Raw genomic sequence first — 19,923 nt, 5'->3', positions numbered from 1 at the left:
TAAGATGCTGTTGAAACATTCTTGATGAAATCAACTCTAATTAGGAGTTCTTAGGACAGAACCTCAAATCAGTTTGTAGTCATCCAACGTACAGATGAGGAAACTACAGCCCAGAGATGTCCAATTACTTGGTCACGATCTAATGAATTAATGCAGAAGTAGGTCTAGAACACGGCTCCCCTTATTTCCAGACTAATGGCTGTTCCATTGTACTGCTGTCCTTGAGTTTGGTTCAATAGCTTCTAGTTTTTATTCTAATCAAATGAGGTTGTATTTGCAATTTCTGTTCTTTGTCTTTGGTGCCTCAAGGTTTCATTTTATGCAAGTCTGGCCCTACAAGTAAAGACAAAAAAAAACCCACTACAAAGCAATAAAAGTTTATAGAAAACTATTTGCTTTCCGGGCAAAAATTGAAAGAAGAATTCTTTACCATGAGAAAAGGAGAGTAGAAGAGATTACTGGTTTTTCTTATGCTTCCAACTAAGGCTTAGCTCTTGTTTTCAATTTTTCTTGTATTTCCTCAAGTTTTCTCAGACACTGTCTCAGTCTAATGAGTTTAGAATCCCTTGACAAACCTCCAATGTCCTCATGACCTAAAATAGGAACATTAGAATTTCTGAGCACTATTTAAAGATCAGGAGGAGGGTTGCATGGCCCACCAAGGTTTCTTCCATTATGTTCCCATCTCTAAGGTGGATATTGTCCCAAATCAGAATGAAATGGTAGAAATAACCCAGGTCTTGGAGTCTGGATTTGAATCCTGTTCCTCCATTTACTAGCTGTTAAACTTGGACAGGTTATTTAATCTCACTGAGGCTCATTTTCCTGGTTTGTAAGTTGGGCAAGTGGAACCAGATGGTAATGCAGGTCTGACCTTCTGCCTTTAAACTGTACTGACCTATCCATACCTCACATAGTCCATGTAAGTTTTGGACACCCTTGCCATGTTCACATCTCCTCTTACTCCCCTACCTTTTCACATCATTGTTTTTTTATCACCCTGTTTTTTCTGTGTTTGCCTGACTCCTTTCCTTCTGGCTCTGTCTCCACTATTGGCTCAGGGCTTGCCTCTCATGCTTGAAGAATGGTTTTGCTTCTTTAGTGTTTTCACTTTCAATACACTCACAAGCATACTTTTTGATACTCTTTTTCCCATTGTCAGTAGGAGTTTTTGGCTGAGGTTTTCTTCCAGGGAATGGAGAAGAAGGAAACAATTTCTGCACATTGATAAGAAGATGCTGTTGAAGCACTCTCATTGAAATCAACTCTAATTAGGAAATTTTAGGACCTAACCTCAAATCAGTTTGTAGTCTTCCAACATACAGATGTGGAGACTGCACATTTCTGAGTGGGTCCTCACCCTTTCAAGATATAGTCCCGGGAATCCACCCTGGTACCTTTCAGCTTGACTGGCCTCCCACCAGTTTGCCCTCATCCCCTCCAGAGCTGTCAGAAGGCTATATAAGAATTAAAACAAACTACGTTTATGAAGTACTCACAGCACTGTCTACTACGAACTAAATATGAAAATGCTAAATTCTTTTATTCCTTAGGAATGAGGATTATGGCCACGTGCTACTTGAGCATGGTAGCCTAGTGTCAGGGACAGGGCTGGTGAGAGGAGTAAGAGGTTAATGAGGAATGTAGACAATGGTGGGTCTCATTGCTTCATTGTTGCTTCCAACTCATTAGTTCTGAGATGGTCCTACTTCCCAAATGATAAAAAGATGGTACATACCCAGTGCCCATCAGCTGTACACTAGGGATGGGATTATACTGCCGTGAGCATACTGATTTTTTTCTCCCACAATTCCTTTCATCTGAATTGTCTCCACAATCATTTTCTCCATTGCATTCCAACTTGCTGGCAATGCAGCGACCTAGTCAAGAAACAGAAACATTGACAACAAATGGTCATTTAAGAAAGTATTTGCTGATTTGAAACATGAGTACTTTAAATTTCAAGGGAAGGTTGAGGGCAAGTTTTCATTATTTTTGATAAAAATTTAGGAAATATGGAAATGGAATGACAAACTGATGTTTTCCCTTATCTTTTAGGATTACAAGAGTCAGGATATAATTATTTAGTCACTATTGAGCTCATTGTCTTAAATAAGAGAAATAATTCTGGAATCCCATTACCATTACAGTGATCTTGCTGCAGAAGTCATGTTCTGTAGGAGAAAATTAACAATAGGCTCAGAATTTTTTTTTTTTTTTTTGATTCAGGATAACAGACTCAAGGTCACTGTTTTTTTCAAAAAACCTATAATTTCACACACACACATCCACTGGTACACATAACAACGTGGCTGAATGTCTGAAATTTTATGTTGGGTGTGAAATAAGCCCAACACAGAAGAGTCATGCCATTTGAATCCTTTATCTGATGTTCAACTACAAGGAGAGGGATTAACTGGAAAGAGGAAAGAAGGAACTTTTTGGGTTTATGGAGATTTTCTGTACCTTGATTGGGGGTTGTTTACATGGGTGTATATATTTGTCAAAATCAAATTGCACACTTACTATCTGTGTATTTTACTATACATAATTACTACATATTTTAATCTAGATATTCACTGTTTATGATTACTGTTAATTGTTTCACTGCATATAAGTTACTATATCTAATTATTTTTTTGGACAAATTAAATGCCTAGGTACTACAGTATTAGGTAGCAGTTTGAGTGAATTTAGAAAATAGTACCAACTCCATGTACCCAGACAATTCCCTTCCTTTTTAAACTTGATGAGTTTCATAAGGATCCTAGGAATCAGTATGTGCCTATATATTACTGAAATTGAAATGTTTTATGTACAATGACAGATACCCCTTCTCCTCCCCCTCAGCCTCTTGCCTATAGTCAAGGATGCTGGCATCTGTACCATTACGTACAGGTCTCACTGACAATGATTAAATGTTTTACTCAGGATTATCTGCTTACCTATTTTAAATTGTGATCAACTTCTCACTACAGCTATGCATGACTATTTGGACTAACTGAAATGCTTGGGGAAATTGGGTATTCTGTTGAATTAAATTTTTGTACTAATAGGGAGTTCCCCAGAAAGTACTTAGTTTTTTGGTTAATAACATTCAGTAAGAAGGTAGAATGTAATGAAAGTAATTAAGTCCTCCTTTGATTATTCAAAATCTTGTATCGAGACCATTATTATAGTTCTGAGCATCATAAACATACAAGACTGAAAATACAGAGGGAATTGAATTCCTGTCATTCCCAAGATATAACCTGAAAGATGCTCTGTTTTTAAAACAGCACATCTCTAGTTTTTCTGTTTGCTTTTCTTAGGGCAGAGCAGAATGGGTAATTTAGTATGCAATAGAGAGGCTTTTCCTAAAGAAAAAGAAAGGACAAATATTACAGTTTTTAAAAGTTTTGAACCTAGCACTCACAAATTTGAACAAAAGCAAATTTTTGATACAGTTGCATTAAAAAATATCCCATTTTATCAGGTGGAGGTAGGGGTACACATGTAAGGTACGGTTCTCATTAACCTAGGTTTGTGATCAGGGTACCAGATATGTTAGGAATTCTATTCATTTGGTACTTCCGGGCATATTAGAGAGGATTTATTAGCAAGGATGGGGATGAAATCAAGAGGAATTCTCTTCAGTGATGTTTAGGAATGGGTGACAGGAGTGATATAGGTCTGTGATGGGACACAGCTGAGAATGATTCCAGGCCTTGGAAACACAATGGAATAGGAAGCACAAGGGGAGAGAGATTGTAAGCCATAAATATATCCTATACCAAAGAAGGAATGGGAAAAATGAAGGGAAGTTCGGATAGTACAGGATTTGTAGAAGTCAGCATGCTTTAGCCAGCACATGCATATATATCTTTACACCTGGAACTATGTAGTCATTTGAATTGTACATGATTTTCCTATTTACTTGAACTGATTTGTGTTACTACAATGGTATATTATTTTTATAACTAGTTGCAAATTCTCATCTTTATGCTTAAAGTGACAACTTTGAGAGAGGAGTTGGCATAGTGCATGGGGATTATTCTCATGGGTACTTCTCAAAGATCCATGTATACATTAAAGTAATATATTTAGTCTTGGGGGACTCTGAAGATGCAATCATGAGAGAGGAAAGGAAAGATAGACATTTTTTGATGTTGTTGTTAATTGAGCCAAACATCATTCTGAGTATCCTGAGTCAGACAAATAATGGTCCATTCAACATTTTATTCCCTTTCAGAGTGGCATTAGTGGATGTTTTTAGGAGAGCACAGTGGTATATCATCTTCAGTGGAATATTTAACAACCAATAGGCCATGGCACCACTCAATCAGAATGGATTCCAACCATATTTGTGCCAGGGATTAGCTAGTTAGTGGTTGGATCCTGGGAAGATCTAGGGATTCTTGGTGAAGGGATCTGGACAGTAGGGCAGAGGTCACTAAGAGACCTCAAGGTAGCAGCTGCTTACCAACCATTACAGATGTATTTCAACAGTTCAGTTTATATCACTAGTTATGGACATATTGCTGATGAAGTAGAGATCAGTTGTGCCTATACCACTAACTTTCCTGAAATCCCTCATTATGAATTGTGAGCTCATGGATGTATCTAAAGCCTTCTCAAACTTGTGGATATTTTTGGTCTAAACAAAGCTCTTTTGTAATAAATTTCATAGATTTATCATCTGTTGAATAAAAGAGTTCTTCCTGGTAATCTGTTCTAAAAACTACCCTTCAAGTTTCAAATAGCTGTGCTTCAGTTCTAAATTTTTATCTTAATATTCTGGTTATAATGCTAAGGTCTGCATTCCCCTGAGCCATTGCCATCAAGATTTTTCTTATATTCCCTCTTTTGTCAATATGTGACATGACCTTATTTTTGTAGGCATAATGTCTATCTCTCTACCCAGGTCCCACCCTCACATCTCAGGTTTGGGGGATGAGGCACAGAGGGAAAACCCTTGCACCAGCATTCCTGCCTGACATTCAGAAAAGATGGGCAAAGCTGAAGGCAGGAAGCAAGGAGTAAGAAGAGAGAAACATTAGACCCAAGTCTGGGGTCAATTTTTTATAGGAATTTGAAATCTGCTATTTAGTTCTAAATACTTTTCAGTGTATCTCAGAGTATACAGAAATGATGGGATTTTAGTCATCTGAACTCTAATTTTAACTTTAAATTGACTATTTATATAAGAAATCAGTGAACTATGGCCCATGGACGAAAACTGACCTGCCACTTGCTCTTGTAAATAAAATTCTATTGGAACACAGCCATGCTCAATTGTTTATCTACTGTCTATGGCAGCTTTGATGCTAGGATGCCAGAGTTGAATAGCTGCTGCATAGACCGTATGGCTAGCAAAGCCTAAAATATTTACCATCTGGACCTTTCCTGAAAAAGTGTGTAGAAATCTCATCTAGACTGTTCAAAGTGTTGAGCTTTGGAGAGCCATTAATCAGCAAGAGAATACATAGATTAAGCGGTATATTCAAAATTTGATTATAATCTAATGATACTTAAATATCAAAATTTACAAATCTGAATGAGAATTGGACTTGAAGGGAACGTTGCCACCATTTAAATCATTTTCAGCTTCCTCTTCTGCCAATTACCTTTGGAGTCGTTCAATGGACCACACCAGAAAATCTGTCACATCATCTCTAGTCATCCCCTTGACATACTATCTTAGCTTTAATATTCTTATCTTAATAAACTATATTAAAATTTTAAAAATCTGTCACTCCTTTTCAATTGCTTATTCTGATTCTAGATTTGTGCTTATTAATAGCCAATTTTTAAAAGTATCTGCCTCTTCCTCCGTTTCCTCCTCCTCATTCTCTTCCTACTGCTGTATCACAGTGTCGGAACCTGGGAGTGGTACTTGATGAGCACATGAATCAAGTAAGTGGTCAAGATGATTATAGCTTGAAAGCTGTAATTTTACACATGAATAGCATGTAATTGGGAGCATAACACCCCTGTCCCCACAGGCTTAAAATATGGTGGGACTTCTCTATCATGACTTTCACTGGGAGTCAATTGGAATAAATTTATTTAGTCATTTTTAATGAAGACTGAACATTTTCCAAAAGTACATTACCACTGTCACAGCGGAACTTATTCTTGCAGTCAACGTCTTCAATTTTGCAGAGCTTAGATGGGATGCATGGTTGAAAGGTCATGAGGGGCTCAGTACAGGGTTGTCCTCCAAACTGACTGGGGCGCAAGATGGACCTAACTTTAAACTGAAAGAAAAGGAGAGAAAGGTGAGTAACTGAGGCTGGGTCAAAGCCAAAAACTATCTAAGAAAACTGGGCTTCTCAATCACAGTAGTGATTTTTCCTATAGTGGCGTTTGCTGAATTAAATAATGACTTTTTCCATTTCTATTATTGTGTGTCCTTAGGGAAGTCAATACCTTTTGGATCTCACTTTTCCAACCAGTAAAATGAGGAACTGGGATAAAAGATTTCTTAAGAGTTCTAACTCCGAAATCATATGATTCTAAATTGAATAGAAATCAAATGCACACATATTTACTGAGCATGTCCTGAGTGCAATAAATCTTCCAGGTAATAACAGTAGCTCTTTTATTTCTCAAAGATAGTGTGACGTGATAAATGTGAAAGGATTTGGGGGCTCTTTTGCATGAGGAAGTCACCATGGAAACCAGGGCTGACACATTCTCCACACTTTAAAAGATTTTAAACAGGCAGTAGTAAAACAAAGAGTCAGAGAAGGAAAGAAATAGGACAGGATTAAAAAGTACTGACTTTGAAGTCAGAAAAATCCAAGTTCGAAATGAAGTCTTCTAGTGGTGTATTATTGGGCAAATTACTTAACCCCTAATGAGCTGTAACTTCCTCATCTATAAAATGGGTAGAAAAACAATGTGATGTGAAGTTTGAATAAGGTGATGTACGTAAAGGGCCTAGAACAACTTCTCTCAGAGAGTGGGTGCTCCAATAATGAGTTCTTTTTACTTCCCTAATGTCTGAATGCTTAGCTCCTGACCTGACTGGGGTTCACATGGGCCAGTGTCCTTACAGGAATGAGCTTGCGATGGGTAAATATTGCAGCTGGGAACAATAAACAAATAGAGGGACTTTCCCATGGGGAGAGGGAAATTAGAGGAAAGGCAAGGAGTCATTTTAATTAATGCCCCTCATTTCTGTCTGACTTTAAACCTTGGACTGAAATCCCCATTTTTTAGCACTTGTTTTTGCTTTGTGAGCTCTCAGAGGGCACAGGCAGTGGAATTCAGAGCTGGGCAAGTGCAATACCAATTCTGGGGGGAAGAACATTTTTTTGGTGTTCACATGACGATAAACCATACAAAATGAATCCTCCCTCCCCCCAAACTGTTGCTAAATGGAATTTTCCTTCAGTGGAAGCTGGGACAGTTTATTTTCAAATATTGGAGAAATCCAGCATTTCTATGACTGTTGAGTCTGTCAGGGAATTTGAGAACTTTACTGTGATTCTGATTTCCTGAACATACCCACATGTCACCTACCTGTTTTTCAACACAAGGGTCACAGTCTGACCACGGTCCATAATCTCCCAGGAGGCAATTGATAGGACAAGTTTGCCAGTTACATTCTCTGGTCTCCCGCTTGGTGCAAAGCTGGTCGCAAAAGTTTTCCAGATAGTACTGATTCACAACGATTTGTCTGTAACAGTGAGGAAAAAGCTGCTTAGAATGAGTGTATTAATTGTGGCTCCAGCTCCATAAGAAAAAGATCATTGACTCAATTATAGTGAATACAAGGAAAGAAGGTTTTCATGGAAAATCAGGCAGTGTGGCATATGTGCAATTCTTACCACTTACTGGAACTCAGCACTGGGTCCATAATTTGTTGGGCCCTGTGCAAAATGGAAACGGGGGCGGGGGGGGGCTCACGTTCAAAGCTTATTAATAATTTCAAGAAAATGACTGCATTGCATTAAGCCAAGCACAGAGCCCTTCTCAGTGTGCGGTCCTGTGTGACTGCACAGGTCACACGTCCATGAAGCTGGCCCTGACTGAGTTCCTGGAAGGGACTGAAAGGGAAAGAAAAGGAAGAAGAAAGTTTCTGCAAATTGCTTAAAAGATGACAACACAGGGTGATAAATACAATGATTGAGATAGAGCCAGAGTGCCGTGGGCCCAAAGATTAAAGGAGAAAGTGACATGAGAGATACATTTTGAAAAATTCATGTGAATTTCCCAGGCAAGAAAGTGAAGGGCATTCAGAAGGAAGATCATGTGCAAAGATTAGAGGTGGAGGAGTATGACACGTCCATGAAGGAACTTGTGGGACGGACCTGAGAAGTGCATAATTGAGAGGGATGGAATATATTGTGGTACTTTATTTGGTAGGCAGTAGAGAGCTACTGAGGGACTCTTGAGTAGAGAAGTATTATAAACAAATCTGTTCTTACATCCTTCGTGGATGGTTTATTGGAACAGTCAGTTGGTGATTTAATGACACACGACATATGTAAAAATAGTTTTCTAAAATAGATCTCAAAAAAGTGCTGTAACAGTTAAAACACATTAAATATATGCCTTTTTCCTCCAAGTCATGTGTGCATCTTCACGGAATAGAAATATCTAACAGATTTAAAGAAACTGTGGGGGATGAGTAGTCTGAATTGATGAAAAGGCTGAATTATTAAATGTTATCAAGTAAACACAGTTTCTTGCCTTTTGGTCCATGACAACAATCAAGCTAATAGCTAGCAGTGCTCCTCAATTGAGGTCCTGTTAGACTCAGTTGAATGAGTAGAAAATTCTCTATAATTAACTCTCTAACTGTAGGCAAGCAGAGTTATGTGCTGATTGAAAAAAAGCCTGAGTAGTGATTCTAAGTAAGTTAGTCAACTGAAAATATTGCACAGATTCTTAATTAAATTTCTTTGAAACACCTCAGTTTTTATGGAGAACAAAAGTAGACTCCATTTCAACCTTATGTGGAGAAGACCTCAAATTCCATCTAAATTCATGAATTCTTTTCAAAATTAAAAAAAAAATTTTGCGGATTATACTCTGCAAAAATTATACTTTTAGATATATTTTTTCCCCATCGCTTAGTGTGGCACTTTTGATTTTGCTAACTCTGTCCTTGCGGTTTCACAGGGCACAGAGAAAAGCTACAAAGTCCACACCCACCTCTGTCTGGTCTGGGTTCCAGAATTGCAGGTTTTGGAGCAGCTTGACCACTGAGTCCATGGGTAATGATCACAGAAACAGGCTTGGCCCTTGTCAATCAGAGCACTCAGCAGGATGAAATATAAGACGGAGTGTCTGGCCATGCCTGGAGAGCCTCCAGACCCTGAAAAGAAATGATAGAAAACATACCAAACATCTGTGAGGTAAAACTTTACAGGTCATTCTCAGTGACAACCTCAAATATGATCTTAGAAAACATCTTGCCTTCCTTAAGGCAAAGTAACACCTGTAAATTCACATGCTTATGAGTATAAATGTTATTTCTAAAGATTTTTAGGGTGGACGTTCCCATAGTTACAAACCCCAGTACTAGTAAGTTTCTCTGAACTGTTGGTGATAGGCTACAAGACAAACTATGTAGTATATATTTGTATCTCATTTCATTCCTAAATGGAAATTTTTATATAATCTTATACTTTTCAAAATAACTGCTTATTGTGTGGACAGTGCCCTCAAGTACTACCTAGTACTACCTTTCCGTTTTTCATACTTTTCTGGGCCTGGGGAAGGACTTTGGAACCCTTCTTTTTGAAGCTCTATTTCCTTTTCTGGAACCTTGGAAGCTTGCTAAAGAGAGTTCACTGTCCAACTACCTCTACTTTTAGATTCATAGAAGTTAGAGCTGGAACGGATCTTTGAAACCTTCAGATTAAACTCCCTCATTTTATGAATGATGAGACTGAGGCTTAAGCAGGAACAATAAGGTTGAGACTACGTGACAAGTAACAGCCCAAGACTCCTCATTCTTGGGTGAGATGCATTCCTTCATTGAATTTCTAATAACGCTAACTAGTGTTCCTGGAGCATCTAGATGCTTGGAACTCCACTACCCAGAACACAAGAGGGTTTATTCAGATGTGGCTGAATGCCAGAGAAAACTTGGACCAGTGGTTCCTCACGTGCTGTGGAGCCTTGAGGATCTGTGTGTTATTGGATGGAAATTGCAAAACCGTTATCTGCCTTCCCAATATTGCCATTTTGATTTTTGTATCTCTAACAAAACACACAACATGGTTAAATATGTACAGAAAATGCTGCTGTAATTAGTATAGTAACTTCCATTTAAAGAAATATTAATAGAATGCCATTCACCTAATTTCTCTGTGTCTCAGTTTTATTATCCATAAAATAGGAATAATACTTTTACCTTCTTCATAAGACTTTTGTTAGGATTCAGTAAGAAGAAAATTCATGTAAAGTGCTTAGAACAATCCTTGGTATAGAATCATCACTCAATAAATATTAGTTTTTCAAAAGAGTAGTAACACTTGAGTGTTTCAAATTTAATTGTAGCTATCGGTCATGAATTTTTCAAAATTATGCACTCCGCAAGTTACAGCAAGAATCATGTGAAAATTGAAAATATGTTTTGATGTTAAATAAGACTATTCATGTTTAACATGATTTAGAAATATGGCTTTAGTTACTTTTCATCTTACAAATAAAATCAGATCCCTGACCATCTTTTTTGAAATTACAATTTCCCACCAGTGTTTCCTATCTTCCTTCACTGCTTTATTTTTCTCTGTTATTCATACCTTCCTAATATATAAATTACTATGTAATTTAAATAAGTATCTCCTCTTTCCTTTCTCCTTCTTCACTAGAATATGGACACCATGACAGTTGATCTTTTTTGTCTGTTTTGTTCATTTCAGCATTTAGAAGAATGAGAGCAAGCGTACCACGTAATGAATAAATGTTGTAGAATTGAGTCTAGGAAACAGTTTAGAAACGGGTTTTGATGAAATCTGAATAATGTAATTTAAGTCCGTAATTACAGCCACTTCTGTAATATTATTCTCAAAATTTCTGCCAGATTAAGGATATTTCATAGACTAGAAATGAACTTGTCTGTTCAGTTGTCATCCATTGTTTCAGCAAGAGTGATAGTTTGTAGCATAACTGGTTTATTTCTAGTTTGTTGTAATAGTTGATTGAAATAAAAAACTAGATCTCTTGAGATTCAAATTTATTTTTAGAACACTGTAATATATTTAGTCTGCCTCTTATTTATTTGATAATATTTATTGTGTTCTAAAATATATAGAAATGCATGAAGAAGAAAATTAAGATGATTTATTATCTAACCAACCAGAAAAATTCTGCTGACATTTAAAAAATACATATAATATATGCCTGCATTTGAAAATTTTAAAAAGAACGGAAAGAAAAATGTAACACCTGAGGTCTCTTCTACCTATAGCCAGAACCTCTTCCTACACATAATCAGTTTTCTCTTTTTATAGGTAGCAAATGGAGGGAAAATTCTTCCACACATCCCCTTACACATATACATGTATGCGTGTTCTTTAGATATATACACAAAAAAGAAGTATGATGTATATTACTCTGTACTTTGTTTTTCACTTCACAATATACTTTAAAGATATTTCCATATTAATAGAGGTATATCTACTTCATTTTTTTCCCCCTAGCATTCTTTTCTTAAAATTTTTATTTATTTATTTGGCTGCGTTGGGTCTTTGTTGCTGCACTTGGGCTTTCTCTAGTTGCGGCGAACAGGGGCTACTCTTTGGTGCGGTGCATGGTCTTCTCATTGCGGTGGCTTCTCTTGTTGCTGAGCACGGGCTCTAGGCACGCGGGCTTCAGTAGTTGCAGCACGCAGGCTCAGTAGTTGCAGCATGTGGGCCCTAGAGTGCACAGGCTTCAGTAGTTGTGGTGTGTGGGCTCAGTAGTTGTGGCACATGGGCTCAGTAGTGGGGGCTTACAGGCTCTAGAGCACAGGCTCAGTAGTTGTGGTGCAGGTGCTTAGTTGCTCCATGGCATGTGGGAATCTTCCTGGACCAGGGATTGAACCCATGTACCCTGCATTGGCAGGCATATTCTTAACCACTGTGCCACCAGGGAAGTCCTATCTACTTCATTATTTTTAATGACTGCATTGTTTTATACTGTATAGATGTATTATACTGAATTTAACCATTATTCTAACTGTAGACATTTAGTATACATACATAATGCAATAAACATCTTTATATTATCTCTTAGCATACTTTTGTAGTATATCCATGGGACCAACAAATATTCCTAGCAGTAGAATGGCTCAGTCAAATGATATGAATTTTAAAATGTTGATAGATTTTGCCAAATTGCCCTACTGAAATATGGCTCCCTCAAAAGTCTCAGAGGATGAGTTAAAATTATATTTTAATGTGGTTACTTTATGTTTTTTATTTGGATGAAAGGATACTTCAGTTAAAAAAATGTCTCCTCATTTTATAAATCTTCATTCAAGCCAAGAGTTTGAGATCAGATATAAGAATTGTTTCTCCAAAAAAAATTTTTTCTCCAATATGCTCAGAAGTTAGAGCATTTCTTCATAATAAATCAGTACGCATTTAAAATTTTTTTAAATTTTTAATTGAAGTATAGTTGAACTACAATGTTGTGTTAGTTTCTGGCATACAGCAAAGTGATTCAGTTATACATACATAACTGAATATATATATATATTTACTCTTTTTCAGATTCTTTTCCATTATGGTTTATTACAGGATATTGAGTATAGTTCCCTGGGCTATACAGTATGACCTTGTTGTCTATCTACTTTATATATAGTAGTTTGTATCTGCTAATCCCAAATTCCTAATTTATCCCTCACCTACCCTTTTTCCCCTTGGGTAACCATAAGTTTGTTTCTATGTCTGTAAGTCTGTTTCTGTTTTGTAAATAAGTTCATTTGTATCATATTTTAGATTCCACATATAAGTGATATCATAGGGTATTTGTCTTTCTCTTTCTGACTTACTTCACTTAGTATGTAAGTCAGTAAGCATTTTTAAACTGTCCTACAAGCTCAGAGAAAAATGCTAGAATAAAAGCAACTAAATCCACTGACATATGGCTGAATATACCCTTCAATTTAAAATGGAATTGACACACATTTGAGTATCCATTGAGTGAGATAAAAAGAAATAGAATTCATTATCATTGTCTGGGGATGGTAGAGAGAAACTGAAGATGCTCCCCATGATTTTTATCCAAGCTTTTTTTTTTTAAATTTTATTTATTTATTTATTTATTTATGGCTGTGTTTGGTCTTCTTTTCTGTGCGAGGGCTTTCTCTAGTTGCGGCAAGCGGGGGCCACTCTTCATCGCGGTGCACGGGCCCCTCACTATCGCAGTCTCTCTTGTTGCGGAGCACAGGCTCCAGACGCGCAGGCTCAGCAATTGTGGCTCACGGGCCTAGTTGCTCCGCGGCATGTGGGATCCTCCCAGACCAGGGCTCGAACCCGTGTGCCCTGCATTGGCAGGCAGATTCTCAACCACTGCGCCACCAGGGAAGCCCTATCCAAGCTTTTTTAGCCAACTCATAGATAAGCTGCTACGGCCCTAAGCTATTTCAATCATAAAAAAGAGAGGCTCCTTTAAAGACCACTGCACTTGCCTGCCAATTTTATTTCACTGGTATGTAACTCACCTTTTCTGGTTTTTTTCAGCAGCACAGAACCATAGACTTTGGGACAAAAGTGTCCGGAAATTAGGCTGTGATCAGACCAAATACATAATATGAGTCCTATACCCTATACATCAGACCCAAGTTGAGATTGAATGGTTTTCAACTGTCTTCAGGGCCCTTGGGAGCTGGGGCTCCTAAACAATGTGAAGTTTCCCTGTTAATCACTAGACAGACCACCACCCCATCCCCCCACCCCCAAATTGGGATCTTCTCATATAGGAACTGCTTCAGCAAGGAAACTTAAAAGAGGGGTTTTTGTTGTTGTTTGTTTTTCTTATTAAATTTTGAACAGAGAGATATTTTCCAGAGTAATTCAATTGTAGAGAAAACAAATTCTTAAAGTATTTTTTGGAATCAGCATGTAAACAATAGGTAGAAGTTGAATTACAGGAGATTATCAGTTCTCAATTCTCAGCAGACACTGTTTTAACTTCCAAAAACTTGAAAAATATAGGTGGATTTTATTCCAATTATAATCAAAAACTGCAAGAACAGAACTCATGTGAAATATTCTGATCTCTTCTTTGGCTATAGTATTCTGAGACAATTTGGAAAATGCTAAAATGAAGATGGTAATGCCAAAGCTTCTTATTTGAGGAGATGCTAATAAAAGAGCTAATTGGTAGCTTCTCTGTTTTTTTTTTTTTTTTAGAAATTTCATGTAATGTCTGAAACATTTATATTAACATATTTCCATACAAATAACCCAATGAAAGTTTAGTATTAGTTGTTTTGTTTGTTTGTTTTTTTATACTGCGGGTTCTTATTAGTCATCAATTTTATACACATCAGTGTATATATGTCAATCCCAATCACCCAATTCAGCACACCACCAACCCCACCCCCCCACAGCTTTCCCCCCTTGGTGTCCATATGTCTGTTCTCTGCATCTGTGTCTCAACTTCTGCCCTGCAAACCGGCTCATCTGTACCATTTTTCTAGGTTCCACATACATGCGTTAATATACGATATTTGTTTTTCTCTTTCTGACTTACTTCATTCTGTATGACAGTCTCTAGATCCATCTACGTCTCAACAAATGACTCAATTTCATTCCTTTTTATGGTAGCTTATCTTTTTATAACATTTTATTGTTATAAGGAAAAACTGTTTTATGTTAAAATGATAATTTTCATTCAAATAAAGAGAATTATTTCTTTTATTTTTTTATTAGCATAGCCCACCATCTAATATCAAATGTTTCCTTATTTATTAATTTTCAACATCTCTAGGCATTTTGGAGATATCTAAAATTTCATGCAGGCATTATACCCATTACCATACAATTTTCTTATAAACATGGAACAAAAAGAATGTTCAGTGCATAGAGGAAGATAGTTATGAAAAATCTTCCACTGCAGTAACATAGTAGAAGAGCACCAGTTCTGCAGTTTTCTCATAATTGTCATCCCCTCTTGAACTCTAAAAATTAGTGATCCCATTGAACCATTGAAGATGGCTTTTGTGAGCATTTGGAGAATTCTAGCACAGGATGAAATCCATTTTATTCTGACCTGTCACCTTCCCACGTCCTTGACTTACATGAATGATTTGTCCCTAAGGCAGTTCAGCACATCTTACCCGACAGGTTCAGAGGATGCTCTAGTTTGCCCCCAGCTGCAGGTTCTTCCTTTCCATCTTCTTGTAAATGTCTGAATCTCTTATTTCTTATTTTTTCCTTCCACACATGCCCTGGAAGCTCAAGAAATTATATTTACCACTGCTAGGGCAGGCTGGGGAGCTCTGGCACATGACTAGTCTTTGGCTAAAGGGTATGTTTGTTTTACTTTTAACTGTAGCTTAGCTCATAGAAAAACTTGATTTCACCAAGGCAGCTCTCTGGAAGGACACTTCTTTAAGAAATATAAATATTTTGGTTCTTTTGAGGATTAAGCAAAATAGTTATATCTTATATTAAAAGAAAGACAAATGGCTGTAAGCTCTTATGTTTTTTCATGCATGAAAGGGTAAGTTTGTTAGAAACATGATCTATGATTTTGAAATATTAAGAATACAAAGGAGATCATTATGTCACTCACCTTAAACAGAGTTTGTGGTATCCAGGGAACTAATCTGCAATGGCTAGGGAAACAATAGGTACTCACAGTGAAAAGGGTTTATAAGACAATCCAAACAAGTCTTTTTTCCCCATTGCTAACTAACACTAGATCATGTCCCAGAGATCTAACAACACCTAGAGTGCTGTTAAAATAAACATTCCCGAGAAACTCTGGACTTTGCAAATGATCACTTCAATCAGCAGTAACCCTGCAACTCTTCAGAGTGAGATATTGCACAGGGTCCTGATTTTTCAATGATTTTCCCATTCAAGGAATATTGTAATGGGTATTGCTACTGAAAAGTTTCTGACTTCATTTCGAAAACCTTTTAGAATAAATTGTTTAAAATTGCCTTCCCCTTTAGGAATTTGTCCATTTAATTGAAAAAATATAGATTTTTTTCTGATCATATAATATTTATTGAGAAAGATTTAGAAAATGTGGAAAAGTATGAAGAGGAAAAGTAAAATTATTTTTTATAAACAGGCAAAACCACTATTAATATTTGGAGTAAATACTTCCAGTCATATAATATGTACGTGTATGTGTCTCTCTCTGTAAGGATACACATTCAAAGGAAGGTGTATATATATATATAAAATATATAATACATGATATATAATTTTGTGACAGCATATATTTTTAAAAAGATTTAAATGCACAGAATTTATCACATCCCACAGTTTATAGAACCATATCGTCATTGGTCTGTGCAAGACCTTTTACTTTATTTCACTATTTTCCCCCATGATCTTGTTTCATTTCTTTTCCCAGATTAGTTATGTGTTAGTGTATTTCATGTTTGTCCTTACATATGATTATTTAGATATATGTGCTTATATCCTAAAAATACAAAGTATCATTTTCCATGTGTATTTTTGTAATTTACACAAATGGTATTTTGCTAAAAGTTTTATTTGATTTCTTACTTTCTTCATTCAACATTATGCTTCTGAGCCTTATTCAGTGTAAATCTACTGGAACACAGACATTCATTGTATCAACTACATTTTATTTATCCACTCCTTTAGCAGGTATTTTTGTTGGCTTCAGCTCTCTGTAGTTATAAACACAATTTGCTCTTTCCTTGTGAACCTGTGAGAAAATTCCTAAAGACTTCCAGGTTGCTCTTCAGAAAAACTATACACGTTTACACACTTACCAGCAGCCTATGTGGACTTCTTACTAGCATGTTTTGTTAGCCAACCTACTGATATTACCTCTGATGCATGTAAAGTGGTATCTCAGGATTGTTTAAGTAGCATGTCTCTGATCAGTAGTGAACTTCAGTATCCCATTCTCACCAGACAGTCTGGCTTTCTATCTGTGAATTAACAATTCATATTCTCTGATTATTTTCCTATTGAGCTCCTTTATACTTTTGTTGCCTGATTTTCAGGTGTGCCCCGTACATTCTAGATATTAGTGTCTTGTAAGATTTGGATTTTACAGATCTCTCGTCTCTCAGTCTGTCACCTATGTGTTAGTTTTATCTATGGTATCTTTGATTGATGAGAGAATATTAATTTTAATGTAATTTAATTTGTCTATTTTTCCCTAATAATTTTTGCTTTGGATAGTTTTTCTTTTGCTTAAGATATCATATTGTTTAAGAAATCTAAAGTCACAGATATAGTCCTAAATTTTCTTCAGTTAATCCTATAGTTTTGTATTTCAGAAATCCTCTTTAGTTCTCTATAGTTACACTGTATTTTAATAAATGGTATGAGGTAGAATAAAGTAAATGAAACAAAACCCCAAACACTTGTAGTTAATATCATAGTTAGTGGAAAAATATTGAACCTTTTCTTCCTAAGGCCAGAACGGAGATGCCCGTTATCACCACTTTTATTCAATACTGTACTGGAGATCTTACGCAGTGCAACAAGGAAAGGAAAAAAAGTATTATACTGAAAATAAAGTAAAGAAAATGGTATTACTTACAGACAGAATGATTGTGTACATAGAAAATCCAAAAAGAGTTACAGATACATATTAGAATTAACAAATGAATTTAGGAAGATTACTAGATACAACTTTATTACAGAAAAAATTATTTCTGTATCCCAGCAAAACCAAATAAAATATTTAATCTGGAAAGACTTAAAATAGCAATGGTCAAATGGGCTCTTTACGTCTAATGACAATTATGATTCTATGAAAGGTTCACAGTATACCTTGAGATTTGCTAATATGGGTAATTATGCTAAGGTGAAGTGAAACAAAATAGTGCAATAGAAAAAAAGGAAAAAAGAAAACTAGGGATTGAGAATGTGGAGACATATTTTACTCTTGATTCTGCAATAACCAGCTAGGTGACTTTTCACAAGTCACTTTACTTCATTGAAACTGTTTCCTTATTTGTAAAATAAATGTTTTTCAAACTTTTTTTCAAAACAGTAGAAAACTCCTTTAAAAATACTAATTATATCCTTAATATGGAAAATGGCTAAAACAAACATTCTTCAGAAAAATTAAACTTTCACCAAGTGGCGGGGAGTGATTATTTCAGTGGGTATAAAGATTCGTAGAAGCAGAGCAGGGAGGCAGTACTCCAAGATAACATGCTTTAACATGCATGGTAGTAACTTACCCAAGACCAAAGCAAGTCAGACCGAGAATACAGGTCTGTTTTCTTTCTCCTATACTGTACTGAGACTTTAAAGATTGAAAATTTCAGCTAGGAAGGAAGAGTGGTGCGCTGCAGACCTGTGTTGAAGACACTTGGGGCTGGGGTAGCAATTTCACCCATGAGTATCTGAGACAATAAAGATGAGAGAAAATATTTTAGGACTGAGCAAAAAAATATATCCTTTAAGTGTGTGTACTTCTTCTAGTTGGTTCTCTGAGTCCCTAAAATTTAAATACATTTTCCCTCAGGTTATGGTGTTTGGAGTTAAGGGAAAATGCTAAAAGTCAGACCCTGGAGAGGCAAGAGTCAGGAGCCAATAGGATGAGGCTAAATAGGGTTGTTAATTAATGTGGGCTATGAGAAAGACAGAGAAGTGAAAAGGTGTGTGTCATGGCACAGGAAAAACACAGGTGGAAACAGCTGAAGGCAGTATAGAGGAATTCTTGAGAGGGAGTGCAAACGTCTGTGGCCCAGAACTGACCTGGCATCAAAGGAGAATCTAGCATCTTTTGATACTAGATTAGAATCTAACATCCAAATACATCCAAATGATGTATTTGGATTCTCCATCTTGGGTCCTCATGAATGGTTAAATGACACATCCCACTCAGGATCCTTTTCTAGAGTAGGGATTGGCAAACTGCAGTCAGTGAGGCTAATCTAGCCTGATGCCTGTTTTGTAAGTAAAGTTTTATTGGAATAAAGTCACAGAATTAGTCATTGTCTATGGCTGGTTTTGCACTTCAACAGAAGGGTTGAGTAGTTCTAACAGAGACTATACAGCATGCAAAGCCAAAAATATTTACTATCTGGCCCTTTACAGAAAAAGTGAACCCTACAGCCCCAAAGGGAGAGATTTCTGGTCTGATCAATACAACCACAATATCCAGATGGCTTTGGGAAGCAGAAGTAGTCTTACTTGGGTCTGATAAATGGATGATTGTTCCAGAGCTAGGAACTGAATGCTTGTGTACAACTGTGTTCAGGTCTGCCTCTGGGTGAGAATATGAGTGCTCTGTAAACAATATTTGGATGCATGCTGCTGAGAAACAAAGCATACTATGAAGGTTGCCAGAGCTGTTTAAGCAATGGCAGACTTTCTAAAATGTTGGCTGGTGACATGGAATACCTTTTCGTACAAGACGCTCCATATTTTCATAATGTAGAAATTTGCTAGTGAGCTTAAAGGTAGACTGATCGGTAGAAAAGGCTTTAATTGTAAAGGAAGAGAAGGGTGTGGGAAGGACCCACAGGAGGAGGAGCCAGGACATGGAAAGTTAACATGGAGCAATTATCATTTTTCCAGAAGGAGAATATGTATTCTGTTAAAAATCTTTATGCCTGTCCTAATGATGACAGATTCACATCCAAATGGTATTTTCAGCCACGAAAATAACCCCAAACGTAAGATAACGATCAGTGGAAAGCTGCTGATTCTCTGAAGGCTTTTTCATATGCTAAATAGTCACATGCCAACTTATCATTATAGCAAAAATACTATAATTTCTCATTAGAGCCAAGACTAATGACCCCGTCTATTT

General features: G+C 36.6%; 1 protein-coding gene across 2 annotated transcripts in view; it reads right to left on the bottom strand.

The window, feature by feature from the left end:
• C6 (complement C6) overlaps positions 1–18,865 on the bottom strand; it is a 93,482-nt gene extending 74,617 nt beyond the window's left edge. Inside the window, exons 1-5 of one of the 2 annotated variants that reach the window (XM_082454513.1) lie at positions 15,730–18,865; positions 9,148–9,310; positions 7,510–7,666; positions 6,095–6,239; positions 1,739–1,880 (exon numbers count right to left, since the gene is read on the bottom strand). In XM_082454513.1, the coding sequence (XP_082310639.1) occupies positions 1,739–1,880; positions 6,095–6,239; positions 7,510–7,666; positions 9,148–9,290 (587 nt within the window). In that variant the 5' untranslated portion in view covers positions 9,291–9,310; positions 15,730–18,865. Of the gene's footprint in view, positions 1–1,738; positions 1,881–6,094; positions 6,240–7,509; positions 7,667–9,147; positions 9,311–15,271; positions 15,680–15,729 lie in introns of those variants that run through there. The other variant, XM_082454512.1, reaches the window with a different exon arrangement.
• Between the last annotated feature and the right edge of the window lie 1,058 nt (positions 18,866–19,923).

The sequence above is a fragment of the Balaenoptera physalus genome (genome assembly GCF_965194825.1).
Source record: "Balaenoptera physalus genome assembly, chromosome: 3".
Classification (NCBI taxonomy): Eukaryota; Metazoa; Chordata; class Mammalia; order Artiodactyla; family Balaenopteridae; genus Balaenoptera; species Balaenoptera physalus.
This window is presented reverse-complemented; position numbering and strand designations above follow the sequence as displayed.